A 22,217-nucleotide genomic window follows, 5' to 3' on the forward strand; every position below is an offset into this window, starting at 1 on the left:
GCATTAGCAGGAAGCTAGATCAGAAGCAGGGCCCAGACTTGAATCTAAGGACCCTAATATGTGACATGGGCATCCCATGGGCTGTCTTAACTAATGTGCCAAATGACTGCCCTAAATATCAGGTTTAGCAAGAAAAAAATGGTATTCTAAACATCAAGGGTATTATAGCTAACATTTAATGTGATGCTAATCATTTTAATTATTAATTATAAAAATTAAATTCATACTAAATAAATTAAATTATTAATGTTTATATAAAATTTAAGAACAATGGGATAGTATTTTCCTAGTTTCTGGATGTTTAGGATGGTTACCTAAAATCTCTCTGAGGGCTACATGAGTTTGAAATTATTCTCGTTGAATTAAAAGTTACAATTCATTAACAAGACTTCTATCTCAAATTCAACAATAAAAGTAAAAATTTTAGAATTATTCTGAGTTTTCTGTCTTGATGTAAATTATATCAGAGAGTAGTATATTTCTGTACCTTGATTTGAATAACTAGAAATCAAAACATAGAATATTTCATAGGTGAAATGATTAAAATAAAGGTAACTATAAAATTACCCTATAAAGAAAAAGTAACCTAGTTTATTCATTTTCTATAATCTCTTTAGTGCTGAAAGGTATTAATTCTAAGATGATAGCTTTATGTACCTGACTAATGCAATGACTAGGATGTGGTATTTTGATCCTTTTTGTACAGCTATAACCTTGTAATGCTGAACTCTGCAGTTAGCTGATGGTCAGGAAAACAAAATTCAGTAAATAATACCATTGTAATGAATTGGTTCTTAAGTAAACTTCAACGGATTTTCTCAAAATCCATAAACAAACAACAGTATAACCTAAATGTTAAGTTGGCAGTTATTGCACAAAAGGACAGGGATACTTCTTATACTATTTTGAAACACAAAGCAGAGTTCAGGAAATAGTATTAGAACTCACTGGATGACAGCCACAGTTTAATAGTTTATTAAGCTCTTTTTCAGTTATTGTATTCCTGGAATCCCAGACGTTTCCTGTTGGTTTGCAAACTTTGTTTGTCATTATAAGTATAATCTCAATAGAGCTGTCAATTACTTAAGTGCTCATTCTTAATTTTCTTGCTGTATAGTATGTGTTGCCCAAACATTGTTAAATCCTAATTGAAGCCAGTCTAACGTCTATGATTTCAACAGGGGAAAAACTGAAAACTTAAATAACAAATTAAAATGCCAACAAGCTGAATATTATACTAAAAAGTCATTCTCTTTGAGAGATAAGGCCCAAATTATTATAATAGGTAAATATAACTAGTGTTCTCCACAAGAAATCTATAAATATTTGTGAACTAATTAACTAAGTACCATAATAAAAGCTTCGGGTACTTTTGACAGTTCTAAGGGTACTCCCTAGTTTTTCAATGAAGTCAATCATGTACTTATATATTTTTAATTTTCTTGAAATTATTTTATTGATGTGTATCTCTAGGGTTAAGAACTTTGTCCAAACCATTTAGTGGTGACCAACTTTAAGAGTAATGTTAGTGAAAAATCGTTTACCATTTAGCTCAATAAAGTCAACTAACTTCTTAACACTATAAATTTATTATGGCTCAGCTCTTTCTGCTACCTACTCTTCTTACACTTTTGTCATCTGTGGGCTTTGTTAGTACCTTCTCCTTACCAAGATAATTTTGCATATTCTTAAGCTTAACCCCATTTATTTCCTCTACTTAATAAAAACCACCTCATTTCTTGCTGAACCCTCTCTTGTAGAGCATACTCCTTTCACATAATGTTGCTTCAGAGGCAGGAAAAAGGACTTGTGTTTTCCTGGTTCCCAACCTCCAATTCCAATCTACTAATCCTTCATTAAACAACTCTTTCACTTTTGAAGATTCTGTGATCCATTTAGAGCAATGCTCTTCAAGGTGTGATCCAAAACTAGCACTGCTCTGAAACTGTTCTTATGGCCATGAAGCCATCACTAAAACTTCAAGTAGGAAATTAAACATTTATTAGAAATTTAATTTTATGGCTGTTGAGCCAAGTAATAATTAAAATGGATGTTTAGATTTTGAATGTTTATTTTACCCTCCATTTCTATTTTTGGTAATTCATTTTTATTTTATGTTAACAAAAGTTTATAGCACTATGGAAGAAAATTTTAATTTGTCCTTCACCATAGGTAGCTTGAGAAGCACTGATTTGGATGATTTGGTTCTTGTTCATGCCACTGTGATCTACTGATAAATAAGGTTACCCTCCCACATTTTAAAAGGAAACCTTCCAGACAATAATTTAGATAAAAACAATGGTCACCCACACAACACACTAGCCTTACAATTTCTTGACCTATTTATTCTAACAAAATTCACTTTCAAACGATGGCCACAACCAGTATCTTGTTATTAAGTCTCTTTAAATCTTAACTACGAACCTCTTACTGGTGGATCACAACCTTCTATTCTTTTACTTTATTACTAAAACTGCTCTTAAATAAGAGCACAGCCTTACTAGCTTAAGGTTCCCTTTTACCTGTGCTACATCATCTAGCTCACCACACAGGAGACCTTCCATATTCCATCTAGGATAAAAATCACTATCATGGAAAGTAACTATTTCTCTACTTCTGCTTTCAGCTAAAGGTTGTTTGAATTAATTATTTCCAACCCTCATGTGGAATGCTGCTTGCTAATCCTTTCACTTATTTTTACCCAGATTTCTTCCTCATACTCCACAGAAGTTTACTCACCTCAAGACTCTAAATTCAACTTTCAATCTTCTAATCTCACCACATAAAGGAAATCAAATAAGCCTGAGATTATAAAGTAAATTGAAATTATATTATTGTGAAAATTAAAGGACAAAAAAGGAAGGAAAGAGAGGAGATTGAAGGAGGAGGGGAGGGAAGGAGGGGAGTAAGGAAGAATGCTTATCTTCTTAGAATTGTATCTATGAAATAACATGAAATCTGTTCTGTTTACATTAATAAAAAATCTTCTAAAAATCAAGGGCTTTAAGCATAAATCTCCATCTTCATCCATTTCTAAATAGATCCATATATTTACTGACCATTAATCCTTTCCTTGCTGTCTGAGTCTTTGCCAAATCAATGATTTTCCCTAGTCCCACCCACATATCTATTTTAATTTTCTCCTCTTAAGAATATTAGTCCTTTATATTAATTGCCAAGATTATCTGAAAGATAACTTACATTTCAGGATAAAGTATTCACATGTAAATGTTGATTTTTGCCTCACCAAGAGGTAACCACATCGCAACAAAGGATTTTAATTAACTGGGTAGGATGACCCATTCTGTGAGTACTCAGCAGCCTTTTTCTCCAGTTATTCCTATCACTTCTCAGTGGGCTCATGAACACAGTGGACATGATAGTAAACACAGAGATAAGGCAAGGGTTCAGAAATATGGACTTCCACTCACCAAACTACTTGTAGTTTGTACCAAACTATAAGCTACTGCAGCTTGTTCAACCTACAAGCAACAGATACTAACAATGAACCCAGGACATGACAACTTTCCCTGGGTGCTCAGCAAGGAGGATAATGGCAGGCTGATTACTTTGGACTGTTTCCATTATGGAAGAGTTTGCATTTTATTCTTATTGGAATAGACACTTCCTGTGGATATGGATTTCCTTTCACTGAGCAGAATGCTTGTGCCAAACAATTCTCTATAAACTTACAGGAATGCCTTATCTACTGTCCTGGTATGCTACACAGCATTGCTTCTGATCAAGGAACTTACTTCACAGAAAATGTTGTGTGCAGTGAGGCCATGCTCAAGGAATTCACTCTTTTCCACGTTCCCCATCATCCTGAAGCAGCTGGCTGGACAGAACAGTGCAATGGTCTTTTGAAGTCATGATTACACTGCCAGGTAGGTGACAACACTTGTGAGGCTAGGACAAGATTCTTCCAAGAAAATGTATATATTCTAAATGAGAATCACATATTTGTATATAGGGTGTTTTCACCCATAGCCAGGATTCATGAGTCCAAGAATCAAAGGAGGAAATAGTGGTAGCTCCATTCACTATTTTCCCCAGTGACCCACTAGCACAATTTTTACTTCTTATCTCCGTGAATTAAGAGGTTGCAAATCCAGGAGTCTTAATTTCAAAGGGAGAAAACCTTTCACTGAGAGACATAACAAAGATTTCTTTATCTTCAAGTTGGAACTGCCACGTTGCTTCTTAGGGCGTCAAAAGCCTCTGAATTAACGAATAATTATTGTACCAGCTATGGCGATAGATACCGAATACCAAGGGGAAACTGTGATGCCACTATGTCGTAAGGTAAGGAAGAATATGTATGAAATAGATTCCTCATATCCATTTATGTATTACATATATTTATGTCTAGTGAATATATACTTTAAAATGAGGTTAAAATAAGGCATATTCAGATAAAAGAGAAATGAATCTTTTTTTTCTTTTCTTTTTCTTTTTTTTTAGAGAAATGAATCTAACAATAGCAAATATGTGCTAGAAAATAGAAAGAGGAAGAAAAGGAGGAGAAAGAGGAAGGGGCAGAAGAGAGGGAAAGGAAAGGAAAGAAGGGAATAAAGGAAATGTCAGAAGATGATTGCTTAAGGAAAAGAACACAAAACAAAATTCATTTCTACATGAAGAAGAAATGAAGAAAATTTAGATGATAAAATTTGTGGATAAGCACAGAGGAACACATTTTTGCTTCTCATAATTTCTTTGAAAAATATCTTATTATCTGAAGTAAAACAGAATATACATGTCAACATATCAAAAGGATGAGGGGAAATGCAATTTTACAGTTTAAAGATTCTTAGAATTTAAATCAGGTAGTGGGGCCGGTGCTGTGGCGCAGTGGGTTAACGCCCTAGCCTGAAGCGCCGGCATCCCATAAGGGCATCGGTTTAAGACCTGGCTGCTCCTCTTCTGATCCAGCTCTCTGCTATGGCCTGGGAAAGCAGTCCTTGGGCCCTTGCACCCACGTGGGAGACTCTGAAGAAGCTCCTGGCTCCTGGCTCCGGACTGGCGCAGTTCCAGCCGTTGCGGCCAAGTGGGGAGTGAATCAGCGGATGGAAGACCTCTCTCTGTCTCTCTGTCTCTCTGTCTCTCTCTCTCTCTGCCTCTCTTCTCTCTGTGTAACTCTGACTTTCAAATAAATAAATTTTTTAAAAAATGAATCATGTAGTGGATTATTAATGCTGGGAGGATTATGATAAATTCAATAAATGCTGAGGTATACCAGACTGAAAAACTAAAAATTGTTAAGATGTCAATCTCCCTCCACTTCAATGATCTATCTATTCAATATAATCTCAATTATACAAATTGAAAATCTGATTTTAATACTTATATGTCAATGCAAATAATCTAACATAATGAAAACAATCTCTAAAAAGAGTAAGTTAGATAATTTTCAGTGCCAGAATATGAAGTTTACAACAAATCAAGGCAGTGTAACACTGGCATAAAGAAAGAAAAATTCTCATAGATCATTAAAATAGGACAGCATATCCATAAACAGATACTTAGTCATATACCAAATAATTCTTTAAAAATGCCATCAGTCATTTAATAGGGATAAAACTATCTGTTCAACAAGTAGTACTGGGACAACTGGATATAAGCTTGTCAAAAAAGATGAACCCCACGATTTACTTTGTAACATGAACCATAATTAAGAATAAATCCAGAAAATGAATAAAAACTAAAATAATAAAAAAATGTAAAGAGAAACAAAGGGCAGTATCTTTGGAATTTTGGAGTGAGGAATGATTTATTAGACAAGACACACTTAAATGTAATGTTAGGATTTATCAAAATGTAAAAATTCTCCTCATCAAATATAGTATTAAGAAAATGAACAAAGATGAACAGACTGGAAGAAAATGTTTAATACATATATCCGACAATAAGCATTGTCAGGATATACAAGTATAAATGACATCAAATCAATAATAAAAAAACCAAATAGCCCAATTTAAAAATCTGCAAAGGACTTGAATAGATGTTTCAAAAAGGAAAACATATTAAGAGATAATAAACACATGAAAAAGTACCCAACACCATTAGTCACTGGTAGATGCAGATTAAAATTACAATGTTACATCATTACACACCTACTAGAATTGCTATAATCAGAAGCATTTGATAACATCAAGTGTTGGTTCAAATGTGGAATAACCAAAACTTCTGTAGAGAACATAAAATGATACAGTCATTTCTACCAAAAATTTGGAAATTTTTAAAAAAATAATTATATCTTAGTATATAACCTAGCATCTCAATCTTAGGTATTTAACAAAAAAAAAAAAAAAAAAAAAAAGGAAAGAAAATGTATGCCTAAAAAGGATCTGTACAAGAATTATCATAGCATTCTTAATCATAATAGATAAAATCTGGACATATTCAAATATTTTTGAAAAGGCAATGGATAACAAATGTTAATATTATGCAATGAAGTATCACTTACCAATGAAAGAAATTACTGACATACCAAGCAACATGAATTAATATCACAAATATGTGTATTCTATGATTCCTCTGACATGAAATTGTAGAATAAGCAAAACACAGTTTCAAACAAGAAGAACTTTGCTTGGGTGAGACAATGATGATTTATGTGGACATAAATGAGGGAGCTTCCTTAGATTATGGAAATGTTCTATACTTCAGAGGGATGTGGTTAGATGGGTAAAGACAATTGTCAAAACCCATTAAATTGGCAATACTCATACTTTTCATAAGTGTGTAAATTTTTTTGAAATTGAAACTACAAATAAATAGTAAATATATTAACAATGAAAAATTTTCTGACTTTTTGAATAATAAAACACTCATGAAAATCTTTACTACACTTAGGATTCAGAGACATATTCACTGAAAAGGTTTTTAGAAAAGCTTCCATTTAAAAACATATTATATATTTAACCTAACTATAAAATTATTATAGCTTTTTACCACAATGAGCTAAATAATATTAATAATGAGTTAATAAATAACTTTGGAATTTTTTTCAAGGGATTATAATACTGAAACAGACTACTATTAATAATAAAAGCCATCTTCCCCTGAATCTTTTCAAGGTTTTGACATTAAATATTTAAATTAATTCCAGGAAGTGGTTTGGGAACCTGATCTTTTGTGATCTCAGAGCTTAGTATTATGATAGATGAGTCAAGTAGCAATTAATCAAACAAACCTGTATGCAAATGTGCAAGAACAGCCACAGAGTCATTTTCCAAAGAAAAGTGAAGGCCTTACTACACTGCTTGAGAATACAAGCCTTATTTTAAAGCATTCTGACATTTTAAAGGCAAGCACATTGCTTTGAATGATATATTCAGATATCTCACATTTCTCGTGTACATTAGATAATTTTACTAAATACTCGGTTGAGTGTAATTGTGTTTTTGAAGATAAAATTTCTAAGTGTAATTCACTGATTTTTAACTTAAAATTTTCTTTATGAAAGTAAAAGTTTATGAAGAAATAAATTCAAAGCAATTTGAAACTTTGTGCACAAGTGACAGATTATGAAACTATCAAGTAATTTCCTAAAAATACTACTATAAAATTAAGCTTTTCTTAGAAAATTCCTATTTTTAGAATAAAGATGCTTTCAGGCCAAAAAGTTTATAATACAGGTTCTCCCAAATATAAAGATGTCTACTAATTATAAAATGTGTTCATAATGAGTTAATGCTTAAAATTCACATTTCTCGGGGTCTTGTCCAATTTGCTGCTGGAAGAACATTGCCTCCTCTGGAAATGCAATACAGGTTTACTACTACACTAAGTAACATACTGAGAAGAACTGTAATATATTCTTGGTATAATCTATTATATATTTTAAATGGTATTTCCAATTAATGATGTCAAAAACACCAGATCAGTGATTGCTATTGCAAGATAGGAACAAGTGTTTACCAGAAAGGATACAAGGGAACTGCCCAGGGAAACAGTAATGTTATATACCTTGATTGTGGTGGTCATTACACAATAACATACATGTGTCAAACATAGGGAGCTCACACTTAGTGTTCGTACGTTCCAGTGTATTTTGAAATAAAAAAAAGACAATTGTTGAAATATTGAACTTTAGCTAATAATACGCTATAATGAAGTTTTTAGGAATTAATAGATTAATTTATGCATTTATTTTAAATGTATCATAAGTGAAATAAGTTGATGGACAGAGGCTGAGTAAATGCATAACATGATAAATAAAGTTTAGAAAAAACATTAATAATAGATATCAGGTAGTCAACACAGAAATACTCACTGTAAAACACTTACAACTTTGCCATATATTTGAAATTTTTCATAATAAAATGTTGGGAATCAAGACTGAAAGGAAGAATGGAAAATGGCCTACATTCAAATACTAGCTTGCAAGCAAAAAAACGTGAGAGGTAAAAATGGGCATTTTAACAATGATAAAACCACACTGAATAGAAAAATGAAGTAATGATTAACATCTCAGTAATTAATACCAAGACTTCAAAATAAATAAAATATAAATTGACAAAATTAAAGGGAAAAATTATCATAACCATTTTACACTTTAAGAAACTTCCTTGATAACTGATAGAACAGATGGACAATAAATCTTCAATATACAATTGAAAAACATGATTAATCTACTTGACCTAAACAACATATAAGAAGAGCATTATATTTAGGAATTGTAAAATACATAATAATTTAAAAATTACATGGATTGTCTTACAAATAGGATCTAATTCTGGGTCAAAATGTAAGTATCATAATTCCTATAAGTGAAATCATAACACCATGGAATTAAATTCCAGCCAGTGATATTTAAATATTATGCAACAGAATTCTAAGTAATTCACTGATCATGATGCAAATCATAATTAGAATTCAAAAACATTTTGTGGTACATAAAAATTAAATATGACATATAAAAAACTTGTGGGATATAGCTTGAGCAGTGTATAAGGAAAAATTAAAATTTTCTTTAAAAAGATCAATTATGTGGAAGACAATATCACTGCATTGCCAATTTTCATTTAACTGATCTTTAGAATTCACTCACTCCCTATCAACTACCAGATATTTTTGTGTGTGCAATGACAAGCTGAATAAAAGATGTAGAATAGCTAAGAAAATACTGAAGAAAAATAATAATGAAGTTTTTTTACACTCTTTTAAATTAAAATTTACTAAAATACTGCAGTAATTAAGACATAGTATGGTATTATTACAAGGCAAAAAATCTACACCAACAGAAAAGAATCCAGAAACAGATCTACACATATACAGCAAACCTGAGTTACAACAAGGGCTCAACTTCAGAGGTAGAAGGGGTGCAGGATTTTTTAAATATACATGATGTTGAGTCAAGTTAACTGGATATCCATGTGAAAAAAATGATGTATCTTGTTCACACAAAAACTAGTTTGAACAGATCAAGGCACAAAATAAAATAAGTAAGGTTCTAGAAAAAAGCATAGCAAAATGTGTCACTGTGTCATTACTACAGGAAAAGAAAGAGCATCCTACACAGAATGCATTCACCATATGTGAAAAGAAGATAACTTGGATTTCCTTAAAATTAAGAAATTTTTTAAAAGATTTATTTATTTTATTTGGAAGGCAGAGTTACAGAGAGACAGAGGCAGAGAGAGAGAAAGGTCTTCCATCCTCTGCCTCACTCCCCAGATGGCTGCAATGGCCAGAGTTGTGCCTATCCAAAGCCAGGAGCCAGGAGCTTCTTCTGGGTCTCCAAAGTGGGTGCAGGGGCCCAAGGACTTGGGCCATCTTCTGCTTTCTCAGGCCATAGCAGAGAGCTGGATCAGGGAAGTAGAGCAGCTGGGACTCAAACTGTGCGCATATGGGATTCTGGCACTGCAGAAAGGGATTTAACCTGATGCACCACAGTGCCAGCCCCTAAAATTAAGAATTTTTGTAGCAGGCATTTAGTCTAGCAGTTACAATGCTCCTTTCCCATATCAGAGCACCTAGGTTCAATTCTGAGCTCTGGCTCCTATCTCTAGCTTCTTGTCAATGCAGACTTTGAGGCAGCAGTGATGTTTCCACTAATTAGGTTACCTGACACCCACACAGAGACCTATGCTATTTTCCTAGCTCCTTGCTGTGGTTTCAGCTCAGCCCCAGCTGTTGCAAACCTTCAGTGTGAACCAATGAAAAAGAGCTTGCTGGGGCCGGCACTGTGGCATTAGAGGGGTAAGCCTCCACCTGTGGCGCTGGCCTCCCATAAGGGCTCCAATCATGTTCCATCTGCCATCTTTTGGTCCAGCTCTCTGATTATGGCCCGGGAAAGCAGTGAAAGATAGCCCAAGTGCTTGGGCCCCTGCACCCTTGTGGGAGACCTGGAAGAAGCTCCTAGCCTTGGATTGACCCAGTTCCAGCTGTTGCAACCTTCTGGGGAGTGAACCAGAGGATGGAAGATCTTTCTCTTTGTCTCTCCCTCTCTCTGTCTGAAACTCTACCTCTCAAATAAATTAAAAAAATTTTAAATAAAAAAAAGGGGGGTTGCTTGATCAGTCTGACTTCTCTGTATTTCCGGATTTCAAATCAGTAAAAAATAATAAATTTTTAATTTAGAACTTTTGTCATCAAGACTGAATTAACAAAACAAAAATGTAAGCCACAGACTGTATAAATACTCGTGTCAAAATTACAAAAATCAGTAAGAAAAAGATAAACAACTAAATTTAATAAAGGACAAAAGCCTTGAAGAGACACTTCACAAAAGAAAATAAAATGACCAGTAAACATATGAAAAGGTGCTCAGCGCTATTAGCCATTAGGGAAATGCAAATTATGCTGCAGTGAAATATGACTGCATATCTATCAGAATTATAGAAACTAAAATGAATAATGAAACCAAGTGTTAACATTCACAGCTGGAGTAACTCTATTACATTGCTGGTATAAGCTCGTACAACCATTTTGGGGAAATGTTTGACATTATCTACCAATGTTAAATCTTTGACTCAGCTGTCCTTCTTCTTTCTAATTATCTGTCTATTCACCAAAGGAAACAAATGCTTATTCCATTAAAAACCATACACAAGAACACCCATAGTACTTAATTCAAATTAGTTACAAAATGGAAATAATCTAAGTTTCTGTCATTCTTGAAAATATAAGTAAATCATAGCATATAAATAAAACAGAGAATAACACCACAATGAAAAAGATAAAATATGGATAACTATTAACAATACAGATCAACATCTATTGAGTGAAAAATGCCAGACACAAAAGAATACCTAATTCTTCTTATATGAAATATAAAAATATGCAAAATGACATATGGTGACAAAAGTAATAGCAATTATCTCTGTTGAGTCCCCTTGAATTTTGGTTGGAAAAGAGATGAAAGAACCTTGAGAGCTAGAAACATTCTTCATCTTGAACTAGGTGCTGCGTATGTGAGTATACACATATGTAAAATTTCATCAAATTATTTCACTTAAATTTGTTCTCTTTGAGAGTTATACTTCCAAATTTTCAAAAAGTAAAAAATTGCGAGCTTTCACATCTTTATTTTTTGTGTTTAAATTCTCTCATTTCTTTCTATAGGTTCCCAGTTTGTCTCCTCAAACAGATTTATAAAACACAATCCATTTTGCACAGGACTACCCAGAAATCTTCCTTAAGTATAGCACTTTCTGTATTACTAGAAAGCTCAAAAAATTTTGAGTTTATTATCTAGAAATTAAAGTCCAAATTTCTTAGCATTTTCTTACTCAAAGCCCCTTTGCATGAAATTTCAAATAATACTTTTAGGTATAACCTTTCTAACACTGCTACTAGAAAATATCTATTTATTTTAAAAGGTTTACATTCTTTGATCCATAATTTTCATTTCCAGAAACTTTCTCTGAGGAAAGAAACATGGATGTACATGGTAATTTATCTACAAAAATGTTCCCACTAATAAAAACAGGAAAAATATAAGCAGTTCCAATAAATCTTAATACATCCAAATGTAACAAAATGTAAAATCAAAGTGAAAAATCAAGCTATAGAAATAGAATATGCACTGGGGCCTGAGCTGTGGTACAGCGGGTTAAAAGCCCTGGCCTGCAGTGCCAGCATCCCATATGGGCGCCAGTCTAGTCCCGGCTGTTCCTCTTCCCAGCCAGCTCTCTGATATGGCCTGGGAAAGCAGTAGAGATGGCCCAAGTCCTGAGGCCCTTGTATCCACGTGGGAGACCCGGAAGAAGCTCCTGGCTCCTGCCTTCAGATTGGCACAGCTCTGGCCATTGTGGCCATCTGAAGAGTGAACCAGCAGATGGAAGACCTCTCTCTGCCTCTGCCTCTGCCTCTCTGTAACTCTGTCTTTCAAATAGATAAAATAAATCTTTTTTTTTAATAAAAAGAAATAGAATATGCATTGAAAAGAAAGTTTGTACATGATTTTTTTTCTAGAGAACAGCAATTTTCCCCTTTTTTGTATACCTGTACTTTCTAAAGTTATCTAAACTCTCAAAAACTTATAAAACTTTTATAACAAGAAACAAGGAAAGTTAATTAGAATAGATGAAATATCAACAGTATTTTTTAGCAAGATGGGCTGGAAAAAACACATAGGCAAATAATTCTATGATAGACAGGAAAGCAAATTAAGAAATTGACAGGGGAAAAAATTAATAAGAATTTTACAGTCACTATAATGAAGAACGTTAAATATGTTTCTTTCTTTTCCTGAAAAATGAAACTCTAAATGTTATGATTTATTTTCTTTTCAAGTGTGACCTTTTGGTCAAGGTGCTATAATTTAACAAAGCATTATCTTGCGTCTGCTATATGTGATGCACTAAGTTTATTATAAGTAAAGGAAAGGTAACGAACACAGGTTATTGGATTATTTGCTTTCCCAAAGTGGAAGGTTAACTGGACTGTTATCTCAAATAACCCAAATTTTGCTGGCCCAAATTAGTGACCAAGATTTGGAGTTTTGCTCTTTCAGTGGCTTTGTTAGTGGATGCTGTACTCCCTAATCTCAATCTGCTCTTTTGTAATAATTTTTGATTCCACAGACTATCAAGTGAGAAATTCACCAGTAGGCCAGGAATGTTCTAGCCTGAAAGTCCAAATCGTGGAATATATGTTATTATATTATCTTCTCAGATCTGCATTTCTGCACTTATTTACATTAAAGAGGTAAAGCTTTGCAAATTTTAAATCGGATTTTTATCAGATATGTTTCCTGATTTTTACCACTTCTGAATTTTACTTTCCATGTGAAAACTATCCATCATTTTAAAAACTTAATGATATATTTGAATGGCAGAGACAGATTTATCTGAGAGAGATCCAACCCGCACCCCCCCCCCCAACACACACAGATACACACACAGAAACAGAGAGAAAAAGAGCACTCTCATCCACTGCTTCTGTTCCCAAATACCCACAAATAGCCAGAGCTGGGTAAGGTCAAAGCCAGGAGGCCAGAACTTAACTTGGGTCTCTCATGTGAGTAGCAGGGATTCAACAACTGAGCCACCAGGATGCACATTAGCAGGAAGCTGGGTGGGAAGTGGAGCCAGAACTTGAACCCCAGCACCTGCAAAGAGGATGCAGGAGTAGCAAGCATGGCTTAAGCACTGCTGCCCCCACAAATTCATATTAAAAAATTGTGCAGAAAAATATTTGGAATACAGTGACCTTATTTATTGCAATACCTCCAAAATCTTTATTAAGTGTATCTTTTCTACCTCCAAGATCTTTATTTCAAGGGTATCTTTCACTGACTACAATTCCCTACAATACTCTAAGAAATGTGATTCACTAAACATGAATGCCAATCCGTGGACTTTCCCAATTCCTGCTATCTGAGTTCCTGCCTTCGGTGACTCTAGACACCTCTGTTCTCTTGTTTCTCTTCCTCGTTATGCAAGGGAGTCTGTGGTTCACTGCTGTAATAACTCCCTAACACCTGATCCATTTAAGACCCTAGCCTTAGTTAAAGTCCAATCTCTACACTGTGCTATTATCAAGATATTAATGTTGCTAAAAGAAAGCATGCAAGTTTCCTGAAGGGTTTTTAAATTCACTACCTCTAATCCTCAAATGTACATTCAGATCTGCCTGGCCATCCTCTAGTTGTAGTGATATTCATTTGCATACAGATCAAGACAACTATTTCAAACTGTCTATGGTCTTAAATCTTTAGTTTCACCCACAGACCCATCACACTTGAAATCTAAATTAATCTAATATTTTCACTGAGAAAAGGAAGGATACTCCATCACCAATTGCCTACCATTAAATTAATCAAATGTCTGTATCTGTATCCATCCATGTTATTCCTATGCCTCAGGGGAAAACGAAACTGGTTTTATTGTTCCTAAAAAAGTTATCTCTTTATATTGGCAGTGTTCTAGAACCCATCCACTCTCAATCTACTACTCCAGGAATTGCTATTGTAACTATCTTCTCTCCCTTAAAACAGCATCTTTCCTTCTTTCTCAGTTCATATCCATTAGCAATCACATGCTCTAGAATACCCACTTTAGCTGACTCTCCATTTAATGTCAAATTTTCTACCTCTATATATAGGGGGGGGGAAGGGTGGATATATTCATGGTTTATACTTCCTCACTTTCCATTCTCCTCTCAAACCACCCCAATATGGCCTCTTTCCTGGACAAGATTTTTATCAAAGTTTTGAACATAATCCTTTTGATTAAATATTTCACTTTATCTCTCAACACCACTTTAGGGAACTGAACATTCTCATCTTTTAGAAACACTTTCAGGGCTGGCGTAGTGGGTTAAAACCCTGGTCTGCAGCACCTTATGGCACCAGTGTGAATCCTGGCTGCTCCACTTCCAATCCAGCTCTCTGCAATGGCCTGGGAAAGCAGTAGAAAATGGCCCAAGTCCTTGGGCCACTGCACCAACATGGGAGACCCGGAAGAAGCTCCTAGCTTCAGATCAGTGCAGCTCTGGCTGTTGTAGTCATCTAGGGAGTGAACCTGCATATGGAGGACTTCTCTCTATGTCTCTGTCTCTTTGTGACTCTGCCTTTCAAAAACAAATAAATAAATCTTAAAAAAATAAATAAATCTAAAAGGTTATTAAAAAGAAACACTTTCTACTCTTGACTTCTCTGACACCACACTCTCTTCAGCTTCCTTCTGACTCCTATGACATTCTATTCCAATCTTTCCTCTGGGTTACTCTTACTTTGCCCACTACTAAATGTCACCACATCACAGAGCTGGGTCTTAGGTCTCCAGCTCCTCTTTATGACCTTTCCCTACTTCCACCTAGTCCTACAGCTTTACCTATACACCCACAGCTGTAACAGCCAAGCATCTACTCAGTACTTCTATCTGAATTTTCTTTATATTACAGCCAATGGAAAATTTAATTTCCCCTTCCAAATATGTTGGTCCAAACTTCAAAGTAACTTCCCAATAAACATACATAGAGCATCTATCCATACAGTGTTCTAGCCCAAATATGGGAGTAGGCCTTAATTCTAATTGCTCCATTACACCCAAATCCAATCCACCTTCAGGGTCTGTTTAATTTCAGAGTATTTCCTAAGTCTGTCAACTTCTCCTGAACCATACTTTTTCTCTGTTTCATCTTTTGCTTAGACTACTTCAACAACTCTTTCAAACTTTTCTTCACTTGAGTATAATTTCTACTCCTGATGATGACCTATGAAACCACACAAATTTGCCTGCAGTCTCTATTTTCTACCTTAGCTTCTGACAATATCCCTACTTATTGTATTTCCACCATGTTGAGGCTTGGAATGTTTATACCATGCCTTACACAAACTAAGCTTCCTCCCCCTATTTGGCATTGTTATCCCCTCTTTTCTGATGGAATGCTCTTAGACTGTTTGCAGGTCTCCCTCTTTCTCTTCTTTAAAGGCTTGTTCAGCTTTTCACTCTGACAAACGCTTGAGGTGATCACCTTATTTAAAGTGACAATCCACCAGCAACTACAGTCAGTCTTCATTATTTTATTTTCATAACACCACCACCTCAGAGTACTATATTTACTTGTTTCTTCACTGTCTATAATTCTATAAGAAAATGTAAGTTCCATAAAATAGGAACCATTTCTATTTGAATTATTGCTGAATTCCCTACACAAGGCACATAATAGGTGCTCAATAAAATGTAGATGAATGAATATGTTTCAATAATGCTTTAAGTTGAAACAGATTTAAATTAACCAAACTCATCAGTTAATTAATTTAGCAAACACATATTAAATTTCTATACTGTCATGGGATTTTGATCAACATGGATATATAAAAAACAGTTCAGACTAAAATAAATTAACAGTAAAACAGTACAATAAGTACTGTAACAACACACCAGGTAAAATGTGGGCACAACAGAGACAGCTATGAATATTGCTTCATGTGAATGATCTTTATGGAAGAGATAATATTGCAATTAGCTTTGAGGTAGAAGGCACACAAATGAGACACAAGGTGAGAGGAAGCATGTTTCAGTGAGGGAAGAACACATGAAAGGCAAAAAGAGCTATAAAGCAACAGATCAACGGACTTTTCTTTCTTTCTTTTTTTTTAATAGACTTATTTATTTGTAAGGCAGAGTTACAAAGTGAGAGAGAGGGCCGGTGCCGCGGCTCAATAGGCTAATCCTCCACCTGCTGCACCATTCTAGTCCTGGTCGGGGTGCCGGATTCTGTCTCCCCTCTTCCAGGCCAGCTCTCTGCTGTGGCCCAGGAAGGCAGTGGAGGATGGCCCAAGTCCTTGGGCCCTGCACCAGCATGGGAGACCAGGAGAAGCACCTGGCTCCTGGCTACGGATCAGTGCAGTACGCCGGCCACAGCGGCCATTGGAGGGTGATCCAACGGTAATGGAAGACCTTTCTCCCTGTCTCTCTCTCTCTCTGTCCACTCTGCTTGTCTAAAAAAAAAAAAAAAAAAAAGTGAGAGAGAGAAGAGACAGAGAAAGAAATTTTCCACCTCCTGGTTCACTCCCCAAATGGTCACAACAGTCAGAGCTATGCTGGTCCAAAGTCAGGAGCCAGGAGTTTCTTCTGGGTCTCCCATGTGGGTGCAGGGACCCAAGTACTTGGGCTATCTTCTGCTGCTTTCTGATGTGCATTAGCAGAGAGCTGGATCAGAAGTGGAGCAGCCAGGACTCGAACTGGCACCTGTATGGTATGCCGGCAGTGAAAGCGGTGGCTTTACCTGCTACACCACAGCATTGGCCCCATGAACTTTTCATACATCACTTGGATACCTTCCTAGAATTTTCTTCAATACATTATTAGATTACATTCTTGTAGTTCTCTTATTTATTTCTTAGTTTTACTGGAGCTGCACTTTAGAGACTGGTTTAGACTGTAGCTTATATAGAAGGAAGAAAAAACTACTGAAATATTCAGCTGAATTTCTTTAATTATCCTGAGGATTATCTCTTAGTTGTTTCATATTTTTTGTATTTGTCAATTTGATATGAAAGAGACCTGTCTGAATCTGTAGTTTTCATTACAACATTTGACAAAAATGAAATCAATATATTGTCAAAAATGTGCTCATTATATTCTGTTTAAAGGAGATAACAGAAATATTCACAGAAATAAAAGCAATAAAGTAGATAAATTAAGAGGATTTATATTGAACTTAATACTTAGAATGATTTATATCTAGAAACCAGTGATAAATTAAGATTCTCATCCAGCCTTGACAGACCAACCAGAAGAAAACAACATCCAGGATACTGAAAAGGAAAAAGAAATGGAGGGAAATATTCAAGGATGCCAATGGGCAGGCATTTGGCACATTAAGTCGCCACCCAAGTCACCCGCATCCCATATCTAAATGCCTGGCTCAAGTCCTTGCTCTTCCACTCAACAACCCAGCTGCCTGCTAATATGCACCCCAGGAGGCAGCAGATGATGACTCAAGAAATGTGCACCCCTGCCACCCATGTGGGAGACCTGGACTGAGTTCCTGGTTCATGGCTTCTGCCTGGCACAGCCCTGGATGTTTGGGGGTGAACCAGGAAATAGAAGATGTCTCTCTGTCTTTCAAATAAGATGAAAATAAGAAAAAAATAAAGAATGCTCAGATGTTTAATCTAAAAAATGACAAAATAGTGCTAGTTTCTGCTTTGCCTTTCTGTGCTCTAATTTTACAACTTTTTGGGCTGAATGTGCCTTTTCACGTAGTTTTTGAACTAATCAAGATCAAACCTGGCAATATAATCACAACCCCATTCTTTTCTGATGGGAATAAAATCAATCCAAGAGCCACAGCATATTATCCCTTAGGCCTGGAGTAGACTCCAACATCCCAAATACCTACAGTATATACTACTTTCTTCTTTCATCCATTCTATAGCCTAAGACTTTATGATAAGTATTTCCCTTAGGGTTTTGGATGCACTTTGCTTTACAAAGCCCATTGTCCCATTTGGCTAAAGCCCATCTACTAGGCCCCACTCCCATTCCTAACTCATCAGATCTCAGGAGTCAGGCCCCTCACCTAGCTCCAGCTGGAGTTCAATCAATTAAAATATCTACAAAATAATCCACTAACTCACATACCAATAAGGCCCAAACACTCCTGTTTCTAGGCCTTTCCCACTCACACATGTTCTTATAAGGGAAAATACCCTAGATTAGCCTAATTTTGTCAGAATCCTTAGAAAGGGTTATTTGAATTACTGCAGATTGCAGCTATCAAAGCTAATGAAGTCCAGCAATCCTAGCCACTTCTGTGGATTCTGCCATAACGTTCTTGGTATGTGGACTGGATTTAATCATGCCTCTAAGTGTAGTCTATATGATTTAGGACATTACTGATAACTAGGCATATGTACATATTTGATGAAGTATAATTTATTTGTCAAATGTTCTGTGACCAATACTAGAATCAATGGCTAGATAATGGCAAAAGATAGATATATGGCTAAATTGGTATTATTCATAGATAAGAGTACTCAATGTAGTGGATAGATTACTAGATGGTCTCCAGGGTCCTAATAAACTTACATTCTATGATTTCATGAAAATCTTTGCATTTAAAATTCTTTTTTTTTTGTTTGTGTGGAATGATAAACTAAAAGATTATAGAAAACAAGAAGAGTAAAGAAATGGCAGTTTCCAGCTTTATTCTCTAATTCCAGGTATTTCTATAATTGGACTAAAATAAATGAGCATAAATTGGCTAAAAATATAAACTAAAAAAATACAGTACATTATCATTATCTGTAGTCACCTCACTGTATAAGAGAACACCAGACATTCTTTCACTTATCTAATTATAACTTACTACCTGGTTACCAACCTTTCCCATTTCTCCCTTCCTCTTCTATCCCAGCCACAGGTAATCAACATTCTACTTTCAATTTCTATGACATCAACTGTTTTATATTCCATATAAGAGTAAGATCATGGAATACTTGTCTTTCTGCATATGGCTTAATATACTTAACATAATGACTTCTAGTTCTATTCATGTTTTCACCAGTGACAATGACAAGATTCCATCCTGTTTATGGCTGAGTAGTATTTCACTATGTATATGTACCACATTTTCTTTTTTTAAGATTTATTTATTTGAAAGGCATGGTTGAGCCGGCGCCGTGGCTCACTAGGCTAATCCTCCGCCTTGCGGCGCCGGCACACCGGGTTCTAGTCCCGGTCAGGGCACCGGATTCTGTCCCGGTTGCCCCTCTTCCAGGCCAGCTCTCTGCTGTGGCCCGGGAGTGCAGTGGAGGATGGCCCAAGTGCTTGGGCCCTGCACCCCATGGGAGACCAGGATAAGTACCTGGCTCCTGCCATCGGATCAGCGTGGTGCGCCAGCCACAGCGGGCCGGCTGCAGCAGCCATTGGGGGGTGAACCAACGGCAAAGGAAGACCTTTCTCTCTGTCTCTCTCTCTCACTGTCCACTCTGCCTGTCAAAAAAAAAAAAAAAAAAAAAAAGGAACTTAGTGCAGATCTCTGATGTGCATGGCAGAGACCTAAAGACTGGACATCATATGCTGCCTCCTAGGATGCACATTAGAAGGAAGCTGCAATTGGAGTGCAGCCAGGACTCAAACATGGATACTCCAATATGGGATACAGACATCCCAACTGGAAGCTGTACAGCTAGAACATATACCGCCCTAAAGTTTATTTTTTAAAAATCAAGGTAAAAATAAGTTTCCATTCTAGAACTGTAAGACTGTAATTTAAAAGACTGAATATACACTCAGAAAATAAAAATTGAAATAAAAATTGCTTGGGCCCAAGGGTCCACAAATATACAAATTAATTAACTGCTTCCCCATAAAATATAACTATAAATATAGTCCAGTGGTAGATAATCCCTATCTATACATAAAAATTTATTGGCAAATATGACCAATTGTTGATTTCTTTATTTATCTTTTCATACCATGAAAAGCAGTAAGAACATGAAAGAAAGGAAGAAGGGATGGGTTTCAGTTAATATTTAATTATTCTCTATGTGTTTATTTTTAGTTAAGAAGCAATAAAAAATAAAATATTTGCATTTACATTCTAATTGTTTTCAAGTAAATAAAAACAATTTGAACTATTTCCTCAACCACATAATATATGACCTAAGATTGTATGTACTTGGTAGGGAACAAAATGATTAAACGCTTGAGGAATATTTCCAATTCTAGTCTGAAGATAAATGTCAGACTTCCATACCTACATAGAATGGAATAACTTGTGGCAAACAAATCCTCCAGCCAAGAACAAGAAATCAGATTAAATACAAAAAAATTAACTGTTTAAAGGCATTAGCAAGCTGTTGATGCAATAATGTTTTATAGCTAACTTCTATAGAATGGTTAACTAGAGAGGTGATTAGAGAAACTGCACTCATTTTTTCCTCCTAAGAGTTTTACAGATTCTTATTAAACAGATGAGAAATCAGACTTTGACTAGGCAGGAAGCTCTTTCTTGAGGACAGAGAAACAGCTCATATTGGCTTGGAGATTTCAGTCTTGTTGCTAATCCCTAGATCATTTTCCAAATTCTAAACCCACGTGGGGCTTGAAGTTAAGTGAAGTCCTCAAATCTCTGAATAGTGGATTTCCCAAAGCCATAAATTCTAATGAGACAAAGAGCAGAATACAGAATCTTCCAGGAATAAGGCTCTGTGAATATTGAGCTCTCAGTTTGGGAGGCATCACTCAAAGTACACGGTGAATCACAGTAGATCAGATGGATGAAAACTTCCATATATATTCCATAGTATTTGTAAAGCAAATAGGATAGCAATAGAAGTCAACTGATAGAAAATCTGAAGTAGGAGAAAAAAGGAACAGTTGGTTAAATGATCTCCTAGAGCAGGAGAGAAAAGATGTGAACTAGTACTCAAATGGTAGAGAAAAAAAAAAAAAAAGAAGCATGTAGTGAAAATGAAATAAGGTTCCTACGCTACTCTAGCAGAGTATTTTGGCACACATGCAGGAAGGCTGGTGGATAAATGGTTGGGGAGGAGACTTTGTGTATCTAAGAAAAAAAGAGAAGAGAAAAAAATTATGTGATTTTATCCTGAAATGTAAAGCTGTGATATTGTTAAGTGAATAGGGCAAAGGAAGAGAGCCCCAACAACTTCTGAGAGAGTGGTTATTTCATATGCAAAATGGTGATAATTATGGTGGCCACTGATCCAAGCTAGATAAGGATAAAAGGAAAGACATGAAGGGTTTGAGGGATGGGAAGAAAACAGTTGGTAATATCAACAGAAATAGGTGTCAATAGGTTGAATAATTACTGGAGTCAGAATTCTAGAGTAAGAAAGTTAGAAAAATATAGCTGGTAGTCAGAAAGTATGATGATTCTATGGATATCTTATATGCTAAAAATTGGAAAACCTTGGATAAATGGATAGATTATGGAATATACAACTTACCAAGGTTTTAAAAAAAAAATAGAAAATCTGGACCGGCGCCGTGGCTCAATAGGATAATCCTCTGCCTGCAGCACCAGCACACTGGGTTCTAGTCCAGTCGGGGCACCGGATTCTGTCCCGGTTGCCCCTCTTCCAGGCCAGCTCTCTGCTATGGCCCAGGAGTGCAGTGGAGGATGGCCCAAGTCCTTGGGCCCTGCACCTCATGGGAGACCAGGAGAAGCACCTGACTCCTGGCTTCGGATCAGCGCGATGCGCGGCCACAGCACACCAGCCGCGGCAGCCATTGGAGGGTGAACCAACGGCAAAGGAAGATCTTTCTCTCTGTCTCTCTCTCTCT

At 35.7% G+C, this 22,217-nt stretch overlaps 1 protein-coding gene across 11 annotated transcripts in view; it reads right to left on the bottom strand.

The window, feature by feature from the left end:
• MIPOL1 (mirror-image polydactyly 1) overlaps positions 1 to 22,217 on the bottom strand; it is a 341,984-nt gene that overhangs the window by 206,896 nt on the left and 112,871 nt on the right. The window contains exon 11 of one of the 11 annotated variants that reach the window (XM_089309343.1): positions 865 to 21,265. The exons of the other annotated variants lie outside the window; for them this stretch is intronic. Coding sequence (XP_089165469.1) covers positions 21,173 to 21,265 — 93 coding nt within the window. The 3' untranslated portion in view covers positions 865 to 21,172. Of the gene's footprint in view, positions 1 to 864; positions 21,266 to 22,217 lie in introns of those variants that run through there. 11 annotated transcript variants of the gene reach the window in all.

The sequence above is a fragment of the Oryctolagus cuniculus genome, chromosome 12 (assembly GCF_051225735.1).
Source record: "Oryctolagus cuniculus isolate XC-2025 breed Fujian yellow rabbit chromosome 12, ASM5122573v1, whole genome shotgun sequence".
Taxonomy (NCBI): domain Eukaryota; kingdom Metazoa; phylum Chordata; class Mammalia; order Lagomorpha; family Leporidae; genus Oryctolagus; species Oryctolagus cuniculus.